General features: G+C 42.5%; 6 protein-coding genes across 6 annotated transcripts; 4 read left to right on the top strand and 2 right to left on the bottom strand.

The window, feature by feature from the left end:
- Window positions 1-552: 552 nt before the first annotated feature.
- Window positions 553-1,998, top strand: NEHOM01_1973 (uncharacterized protein; the record flags this gene model as incomplete). The annotated part of the gene is made up of 1 exon (XM_051490851.1): window positions 553-1,998. The coding sequence occupies one exon, from the start codon at window positions 553-555 to the stop codon at window positions 1,996-1,998; it is 1,446 nt and encodes a 481-aa protein (XP_051346811.1).
- Window positions 1,999-2,310: 312 nt separating this feature from the next.
- On the top strand, window positions 2,311-4,344 carry NEHOM01_1972 (pre-mRNA-splicing factor ATP-dependent RNA helicase DHX38/PRP16; the record flags this gene model as incomplete). Its single annotated transcript, XM_051490850.1, has 1 exon — window positions 2,311-4,344. One exon carries the CDS (start codon window positions 2,311-2,313, stop codon window positions 4,342-4,344), a length of 2,034 nt encoding a protein of 677 aa, XP_051346810.1.
- A 79-nt stretch (window positions 4,345-4,423) lies between these two features.
- Window positions 4,424-5,935, bottom strand: NEHOM01_1971 (uncharacterized protein; the record flags this gene model as incomplete). Its single annotated transcript, XM_051490849.1, has 1 exon — window positions 4,424-5,935. The coding sequence occupies one exon, from the start codon at window positions 5,933-5,935 to the stop codon at window positions 4,424-4,426; it is 1,512 nt and encodes a 503-aa protein (XP_051346809.1).
- A 216-nt stretch (window positions 5,936-6,151) lies between these two features.
- Window positions 6,152-8,071, bottom strand: NEHOM01_1970 (uncharacterized protein; the record flags this gene model as incomplete). The annotated part of the gene is made up of 1 exon (XM_051490848.1): window positions 6,152-8,071. One exon carries the CDS (start codon window positions 8,069-8,071, stop codon window positions 6,152-6,154), a length of 1,920 nt encoding a protein of 639 aa, XP_051346808.1.
- Window positions 8,072-8,091: 20 nt separating this feature from the next.
- On the top strand, window positions 8,092-8,736 carry NEHOM01_1969 (transcription initiation factor TFIIE subunit beta; the record flags this gene model as incomplete). Its single annotated transcript, XM_051490847.1, has 1 exon — window positions 8,092-8,736. The coding sequence occupies one exon, from the start codon at window positions 8,092-8,094 to the stop codon at window positions 8,734-8,736; it is 645 nt and encodes a 214-aa protein (XP_051346807.1).
- Window positions 8,737-8,893: 157 nt separating this feature from the next.
- NEHOM01_1968 (uncharacterized protein) lies at window positions 8,894-9,400 on the top strand (the record flags this gene model as incomplete). The annotated part of the gene is made up of 1 exon (XM_051490846.1): window positions 8,894-9,400. The coding sequence occupies one exon, from the start codon at window positions 8,894-8,896 to the stop codon at window positions 9,398-9,400; it is 507 nt and encodes a 168-aa protein (XP_051346806.1).
- Window positions 9,401-9,808: the final 408 nt, after the last annotated feature.

Raw genomic sequence — 9,808 nt, 5'->3', positions numbered from 1 at the left:
TTGATAGCCACTTTCAAAACATTCGCAAAATAGTGCGAACTCGAGTTAGTATAGTTTGTCCGTGTATATTTTAAACTAGTAGTTGTTAGATTTTCAAATAAAGCATCTTTATTGTATTCTGTCTCGCCAGCCTCGGAATCCGCAATTTCGGGCCTGGAAGTGACGAGCTTCGCTTTCTGCAAATAGTTTTGAAATTGCAAGTTCGGCGAGTTGCAAAACTGGCGTGCAACACTTATTATATCTACTTACTTATTTAACAACTTAGCATAAAACTAGTTCAATTAAATCTTGATTTGCCATGTACAGATGTTTCTTTCCCTTCGATTGGGTTAGTATTGAGTTGGTATTAGGTTGGATTGAGTTAGTAGTGGGTTGGCTTGAGCTAGTAGTGGGTTGGCTTGAGTTGGTATTGGATTGGCTTGAGTTAGTATTTAATTAGTATCTTGTATTGTGCTGTTCTAAGGTTGAAGTGGGTCTATTTTAAAGATAATGTGCTAATCATAGATCATATTTGTGGACTGAAAGGATATATACTTTAGAAAAAAGAGAGATATGAGGGTACCTTTTGAATTTATAGGAGTTGGTTTGGCTTGGTTATGGGGCTGGATGGGTGGAATGGCCGATGCGGCTGATCTGGATACGACAAATTGGCTGGACCATTGCATTAGAGATGATTATGGGATTTGGGCTAGTGAGTATGCACTTACTTATTATAGTAGTCCGGATTGTCTAAAACTCGATCCTAATGATAAGTTGAGTCTTAATAGTGAAGGGGGCCGAATACCCAAGAAATGGATACAGTACTGGCGAAATGTGCTGGAGAGAGGTGCTCAGAACTTTTCTAATAACCACCAACTTATGGCAATGTTAAACCATTGCCATCAGGTTACTAATCCCGTGCTTCCACCCTGTCCTTTTGATCTTGAAAAGGACTCACTTCCACTAGCACTGGCAGCAAGTGTTAAGCATCTTAAGGTTCCCCGAGATCTGATTCGCAATTATTCAATGCGGCTTAAGGCTATAACAGAAAGTACTACGGAGGGTAATATTAAGTCTTTATTTGAAACAGCGAATAGTGACGAGTTTGGGTACTTGTTTAAAATATCGATAGACGATCTTAATGTCATGCTTAATGACTTGCTTTTCATTAACAGTTTCCTGTGTAACTTTGGCGATTTGAATGAGGGTGAGATTATGAAGAAAGTTACTATCTGGAAGAGTATTATAGACAAACAAGGCAGTCCGGCGGCAACTAAAGAAACTCTTTGTGCTGAGAACCAGCTTCGGCATTTCTTGTATAGTGTGCTAAGATGCCAGTTGTTTGCCTCTAATTATTTAGATCTGCCTAATACGTCTATTGGTCACTTTAGTAACTTCCAAATCAGTGGTGAGCAAAAGCAAGTGATCGGCTCTTTGTTGGACTTAAAGGTTTATGATCTTATCAAGAACAAACCGATCGAAGCGGCAGTAGGGAAAATATATCAAGTTTTAAAGGATGCCAACGAGTTGGATTGGTGGACTGTCTGGGACGATAAAGTAGCTAGTTTAAAAGACATACTATTTACGCTCAGGAACGTTGTAAAGTTTCCTGGTTATACTGCTGTTACGGTTGGAGACACAAAGCAATGGGCAGATACTTTGGATGTGATGGTAGCTTATATCGACTATATATTAGACAGTGTCGCCCAATTAAAGACTAAACTCACTCCATCTTTTACCGCAAGCCCCGATACTTCAGCTAGTATTCATGATTGTGTAGATTATTTAGTCGCCACTCCAAACCCAAATATTCCTACTTTCAACCACATCAAGACTATCAGCCAGACCGGCAACAGCCCCGAATCCGAGCTAAACACAAAGGCTAGTCGGAACATTCAGAATGAAGAAGCCTCTGCCCCAAAGTCATCTCTAACCCCTTACAAGTCTAGCGAAAAAGCCAAGTCCCGTTCCTCACGCCGGCGGCACAATAAGAGCGATGAAACCACCAACCCTGCATAATACCAACCCAACCCTGCATAATACTAACCTAACTCCACCCCAACACAAAACCAACGTGTAAGTCTTGGTCTATTAACCATTGGGGCCTTGGCCTACTGAGCATACTTACAACGATATCAATAAATCGACCTATTCCCACTCTATATTGGTTGTTATTTGCGCATTGACGGACTGAAGAGCACTTTTGGCACTATAAATCGTATTCTACTACCACGGGGTCGCATAATTATTGGGCTTTAAGGGGTATTTGTAAGTTATAATACTTGGATGGTGCAAAGATACTAATCCCAAGCCAATGATATCCCAAATTTTATGAAGAGACTCAAAGAGATGCTCTATCAAGAATCCTTTTGGCAGCCGCCAAAGCCAAAGCCCAAAAACCAGTTATCCATCTTCAGTGGCACCCAACTAGACCAGCATGCAGCCCAATCATACTTTATTCAAAGCACACATCGCAAGAAACTCGCCGATTCACCACACTCTACCAAGCCTACAACAACTACAGCCACCAAAGCCCCCAAACCCATTCTAAACCAGCCTAATACCACCTCAGTTGTTTCATTAGATGTATATAAGTCCGAAATCATCCGCAATCTACGTGAAAATCAAGCAGTGGTAATCCAGGGCGGAACTGGCACCGGTAAAACGACCCAGATTCCCAAAATGCTAGTGGATTCCCTCCAATGCCCGGGGATAATTGGCTGTACTCAGCCCCGGCGGATTGCAGCAGTTTCAATTACTGCCCGAATGGAAAGCGAGCTGGGATTAGCAAAGGTAGGCTACGCCGTGCGTTTCGCTGAGAAGAAAGGCAAGAGTATCAAGTACATGACCGAAGGTATTCTCCTACGCGAGATCCAAACAGACCCTTCTTTATCTAAGTATTCAGTCATTATTGTTGATGAAGTACACGAGAAGAGTGTTGAGTCTCTTCTGCTCATTAAGTACATAACTCGCTTGATTAGAAAGCGCTCTGATCTATATTTAGTGCTTATGAGCGCCACAGTCGAACCGAGTATTTTGAGCGAAACAGGCGCCTTTCCTATTGTTCAGATTAATAGCCAAAGCCATCATGTTCAGCTTGAATACCTCCCAGCTATCCCAGCCGACTATATCCAGGCTACAATCAACAAGGTTTTAGACATAGCTGAATCAGCTACTGGCCATATTCTAGTCTTCCTAACTGGAGTTGAGGACATTCGTCTTGCTTTTCAGCTACTACAGCCCCAGCTCAAAAGTCTCTCTCAACCTATTGATCTCTTCATGCTGCATGCCAAGATAGCACTGCCCAAGCAAATGCAGGCACTCCAAAGCACCGGTCTCAAATGCATTCTTAGTACAAACATTGCTGAAACCTCTTTAACTATTCCCAACGTTAAGTATGTTATTGACTGTGGCCTTTACAAGGAGACAATCTATTGCCCTACGACCGGTGTGCAACGAATGGTTACTGCTCCCATTCAAAAGCCACTTGCTGAACAAAGAGCAGGTCGGACCGGTCGGACTACTCCCGGTATCTGCTTTCGTATGTACACCCAAGCCGCCTACAACTCACTCCATCCCAATACAATCAGTCGGCTGGATTGTGAGAACATTGAGTACTTTGTTCTTAAGTCCATCGAGCTAAACATTCCTTTCCCAATTAGAGAACGTGAACAAGCCACCATTGCCAAATTAACAACCCAAGGCATTCTTTCTCACCACCAACTAACTCCATTGGGCCAACAAGTCCTCTCTTTGCCACTCTCAGTTGAACATGCCCTCTTTCTGATAGAGGCGCGACAGCAGGGATGTGGCTGGGAGGCAGCTGTTATTTTAGCCATGATTGATCTCTTTTCCGAACGTCTAGCCGAACTTATCCAGCACACTCAGAAGAACAAGCTCAAGAACACAATCCAGCCGCTATCTACAACCAGCGACCACCTAGTTCTTCTAGAAATCTACCAACTAATGGCCAACCAGCACATCAAACCACTGCCTCAACTAGACAAAGTCCAAAAGATCATCAAACAACTCTGCCGGACCATGCACATACCCAACCAACCCTCTACCACCTACTCCAGCCAGCTTCTTTTAGCCGCCTTATCTACCTCTCATGCCTTTAATCAAGCCAAACGACTAGCAACCACATGCACCTCTACCGCAACTACCAAATCACACGCCATCTCCTATACTTACCAAAACATCCAAACCAACACCCAATTCCAGCTCACTAAAGACTCGATCTTGACCCAAGCAGGCACACCGCCTCTCTTTATTATATACAATCATCTGGTTCAAACAACCCAAATCAGAGCTTCAATCGCCTCGGCCATTAACCCAGCCCAGATCGGCCACACTAACAACTAAACAGCCCTCGGCCCAATACGTCTTCTTATGGATATTTATTGGAGTAAGACTAGTATTTCATCTCTACCCGCATTAAGACTCAAGCCTGTCGCAACAGTAGAGTTATTAGGCCAATAGTTACTAGAGAAAGGGTGTACGTTATAGTAACAAATGCTTTGTGGTTGTCTGTAAAGGAAAAGACGTATTCATATCGCAGCCAAGGATCTGCGCCCACCAGGCAAAGAAGAGCCAGCACAGCAAGCAGCCCAAGAACTGGCATCCGGGTAAAGGTCATGTCATCAGACTTAGGCAGGATGTAGTAGAGAAGGCCAACTCCTATCAACAAAATAAACTGGAAACAGACTCTAATAGGCCGCTCTTTAATCTTACCGTAAACACCCCCGCGCGTGTAACCTACTTGTTGAAGAATAGCCACATACGAGCCAATGGCCGAAGTAAAAATCAGCAAGATAGCCAGTACCAGCTTAGTCTTGAACTCAAGCTCTTGACAGTCTAACATGCACGGTTTATCGCTCAAAGACAAGGCCAGATCAGCAAAGTAGAAGACACAAACCTTAACAAAGAACCAGCCCAGAAAAGAGTTAACCCAAGGCACTATCTTGTATGATAGGAACGAGAAGTTTCGGTTGATAAAAATGAACTTGAGCTGCTCAATGCGATTTAGCTTGGATGTTTTGACTTGCTTGGTGATAGTGCGGTCTTTTCTGATTCGCGCGCGGACTCGTCTAATCTCCTTAATGTGCTGGTATATACATTGATTCAGCCGCTTCTTTTGCGCAGTGAACTGCCGTTTGTTGTGGGCATGAAACAGTTCGTAATACAGGAAGAGCAGATCGTTCGGGCCATAGCCATAGATATAGTACGAGTCGTAGGACAGGTCTACAAAGTGCCCAGAAATGCTTTTGGCCAAAATCAGATCAGATTTCCTGAACTGCTCTCCACGCCGCCGCTTTTTCTCAATCAGATGCAACAGTCCTTTGATCTCTTCGTACAAGTCTTTGTTCTTCATGTAGTTGCGCATGTACTCCAAGGTGTGCAGCCGATTGCCCGGGATCTTGTCTGGGACGTTATCTTCAATGAGTTTTTCAAGGCAGGCCAACTGATAGAGCGCGTTCTTTGTATTCCGATGGAACTCCCAAACCTTCTCTAAAATCCGGGTGTAGCTGTACAGCTGCCGCCGATTCGTCTGGATCTCTAAGTTGTAGACGTTTTTGTACAGGGTGAAGCGATTGGACACGCTGGCATGTATGATATCAAGCAGAATATCTATCCCAGCTCGTGGCGATAAAGTATTATTGACCATGCGCTCTAGAAACTGTGCAATCGATAGGCGCGGGCTAAGCAGTTCGTGGCCAAAAACTGTTTCTTTGATCCGGTGGGCCTCTTCGTCCGTTGTGCCGTTTATAGCCACAATGTTACGAATGTTGATTTGGCGAGCAATGTAGTGGTAAGCCAGGGATACCTTGTTGATACTCAGATCGCCATCACTATTCTTAAGAATTGTTTTGATCTTATCTAGCATATCCGATTTATGGCGGTTGTTGAATTTCTCCCACTCTCCAATCTGGACTTCAATGTATTCTAAGGCCATTGTGTAATGTATTTACTCTAAATTTTTGTTTGGGGGCACTATCAATAATTGTTGTTTTGTTTGGGCTAATTGTCTGGCGTTTATTATCTGTGTGTTGTGTATAACACGTGTGATAAGATCGAATCTTTGTTGGTCTTTTCTTCCACCTTATCTTTATCTAGGTGTCAAGATACAGTAAACAAACAGATAGCACAGGTCAAATAAGTAGACTGATTATCACGATTCCTTGTCTTCTTGGCCTAAAATACTAGAAAGATAGAACTGCTTGTACATCAGCCGGGCCAAGTGCCGGTACCGCTGATTAACCTGCCGCGTAACTTTGAAAATCCGCCACTTCTCAACCGGAACCTTCTCTCGCGTCCGAGCGTTGTAGAGCAAATAACTATGTGTCTTCCCAATCGGTTCAACCACCCAATACAAATCTTCGTCTAAAACAAACCGATCTGGATGAACACCTCGTCCTATCAAACTCGCCCGCGTGGGATTTTCCATCTTACCCCGACACTCTGCCAGCAGCTCATCATAGCTCTTTGTAGTCACTAGGCGCTTGCCCTGCTGCCGTTCTTCAGTCGTTAGAAAGGCCGAAGATGGAGCAATGTATACAAAAGAACCAGAGTACCGCCTGGCATCCCTATTTGCAGCCATGGCCGGGTGACGAAGTTCAGTACGTTCATGGTACGGTTTCTCTGGATTGTAAAGAACGGCCAGATTAAGTGCGTCCTTATCCGAACGCAGTTCTTGTTCCAGTTCCCGATCAGTTTTAAGATCCATTGTTCGCTTAATAACCACCGGCTCTGACTCTTCTTCATCTAACTGTTCCGGAGTAGACTGATTGCTGCTAGTAGAACACTTACTGTCTTCTGTCTCGGCCGATTTACTCGCAGCAATTTGAGCCCTTAGCTGCTCACGTGCTATTTCCATCTCTTGTTCTTCCGGTGTTTTAACCACGGGCATACTAGCCAACTTAGCTAGCATGACGCGCTTAGGAACCCTATTTCTCGGCAGAAGTGATTTAGGAATTGGCACAGTAATATTAAACTCCCGGGCAATGCGCAGGTTTTCCTCCCGCCGTTGTGCCTCCTCATCCTTACTAGGTGCATATTCAGGTAGAAGAGAGAGTAAAGAGGGCAAGTTCAAATCCGGAAGCTTATAAGTCTTCCAATACTGACTGCCACTTCCTTTCTTAGTTGTTCGCACTGGCCGACGAAAGAATACATCAGCTGAAACTCGGCCTGAACGTACGGTAGTATCTTCATTATAGAAACCAAAGTTCCGAAACTTAATGGCTTCTTCAATAGCTTCGTCCAGTTCATGGGGCTGCTTATCTTGGAATTTAGAAAGAATAGTCCGTTTAAGATACCGTGGTTGCTCGGTTATATCAAAGACAAAATGGTCCGGATCGTCCTTATAGTATACAATCTGAATATCACGTTGGTAGCAGTAATCATGTAAGACTTGAGTTTGCACTTTAGGATCCAAAATCTTAATAATCTCAGGGAAGCCAAAGTATCGTGTCCAGCCATCCAAAAACTCACAGACCTTATCAATGTCAAAGAAAGGCAAGACTTTATGCAATACGTACTTTGAGTAGTTATCTTGTATACACAGTAAAACTCCACCTTTACCCGGCAGTAGGTCAGCTAAACTAATCGTAAAGATAGAAATAGCAAACCAAGGTTCACGCACAATCTTCACTAGTTCATCGTACCTCTTCTTGGATGACCTACATGAATAAACTGCCCGACATTCCAAGCACATCGTAACCCAAGCTCGCGGCATACTCATATCCACACCATAGTATTTACTCCGAATGCGACGGGCCATTTCCATACTAGGTATATGTTGGTCACCATGGGCTTCAGCTAGAATATCATTAATACGTTCTCGATCTTCTCCATTGATAATTTCTAAATGCTCGCCCTCTTTCGTCTGACAGAAGAGCTTATCATTCTGAACATATAACTTGGCAAACCGATTAATAGCATTGTGTAATTTATATCGATCGGCCGACGGCGGAAAACACTTATGTATAGCGTATACCTTTAAATTTTCAATATCTTCGGATTTAAAGATTAGATTTGGTCTATCTTTTTGTTTATATCCTCTACTATCTATGTTTGCAGTGTTTAACTCCATGTATCTCGTAAATTTTTCCGATGGACAAGAGTACGTATGGCCAACTTAGTGCTGGAAACCCTAGCTCTCGTCATAGTAACATTTATATTCACACTATCTTGACCGAACTTAAAAGACACCCAAATCCGGTTTCATTTAAAGAAATCGAAGACTTAACTGGGATAAGTATAGAAAGAACGGCCGGATTATTAGATTTACTGGAAAAGAATCAAAAAGTAGTACGTGTAGATAAGACTTTACAATTTATTCCAACTTATACGATCAAGCACGAAAGTGAACTTCTTGATCTTCTTAAAAAGACGAACTCAGCCCACGGTATCTCTTTAGATGAAATTCTAGAAGCCAGTAGTACAACTTTACCCCTAGTTGAATCTTTAGTCCAGAAAGGCCAAGCTATTCTCTTACGTGATATTGATGGTTCAGCTACTCTCTTTTACAACTCTTTACCTCTTAAACCTGCCTCACCAGCTGTTATTAAGCTATATGAGGAAGTATCTGTTCCTGAATCACGTGAACTAGCCCGTGAGCTTTCTAATGCCGGTTTAGCTACTAAAGTTATTGAGAAACCTATTCGTAAGACTATGTCCCAGCAAAGGAAGAAGAGATACGTTCGTAAGATCAAAATCACTAATACTCATCTTAATAATGCCGAATTAGGTATGTAAACTGAATTTTGCCTTATTGGGAAATAAACGACTACTATTAAGATTCGGGCCAAAGACTAAGTTAATAACAAGAGAGATAAATCTAATCTGAGCTTAATCTAGACCAACCTAACCCACCCCTGGCCTAATAAACACGCTTATTTTTATTTGCTTGCACATGTCTGTCACAGACCAACTCTACAAACTTATCGATGAACAGATGAAAAGACTGGAAAGACGAGATAAAAGACAGGCGGACAAAGACGAAGTAATCTTACAGGCTTATTTAGATAAAGAAAGTGCACAGAAGAGTGCAAAGGATGAAGAAGAGTTACGAAGAGTTAGAAGAAGATTGGGTGGAGATAGGGCATTTCGTGGGTGTACGGAAGAGGAGGCTGAGGAAGACTTACTGGAAATCTTTGAAGGCGAGAAGGCGGATAAGTATGTTCATGTTCTGCCCGATGGTCAAGCTATGGTTGTACTGAAAAAGATCAAGATTGTGGAGGGTGATGTTATTCGCATTGAAAAAGGAGAGGCGTATGAAGTAGGTGTAGTTAGATCGTTGCATAAAGGTGTGTTAGTGCTAGAGAGTCGAGAAAGAGAGAAGAAGTATTCTTTGAGTAAGTTGTTATCTTCAAGATATGTAATTGTGAAGCAAAATCCCGGGAAGACTAAGCAGCACTAGTTAGGGTAGGATTGGGTGGATAGACCAAACGCTTAGCTCAAAACCAACCTTAACTTGAACCGAGCCCAATCGGTCTTTGGCCGCAACCAAACCAAATCACAACGTAGAACTAGTCATTAAACTGGTGCTAGAATAAACTTAAATTGGGTTATTAGTAGTATTATATTGAATTGAGTTGGGTTGGGTTTAGTATTTAGTTTAGTTTAGACTAGTATTTAGTTGAGTTGGATTGGATTGGATTGAGTTGGGTTAGTATTAAGTTTAGATTAGATTAGATTAGTATTGGATTGGATTGGATTGAGTTAGTATTGAGTTAAGTTGAGTTTAGTATTAAGTTGAGTTTAGTATTGGGTTGAGTTTAGATTAGTATCAAGTTGATAGTGGTGGATACATAATGTAATGATGAGT

The sequence above is a fragment of the Nematocida homosporus genome, assembly GCF_024244095.1.
Source record: "Nematocida homosporus strain JUm1504 chromosome Unknown 4209, whole genome shotgun sequence".
Classification (NCBI taxonomy): Eukaryota; Fungi; Microsporidia; genus Nematocida; species Nematocida homosporus.
This window is presented reverse-complemented; position numbering and strand designations above follow the sequence as displayed.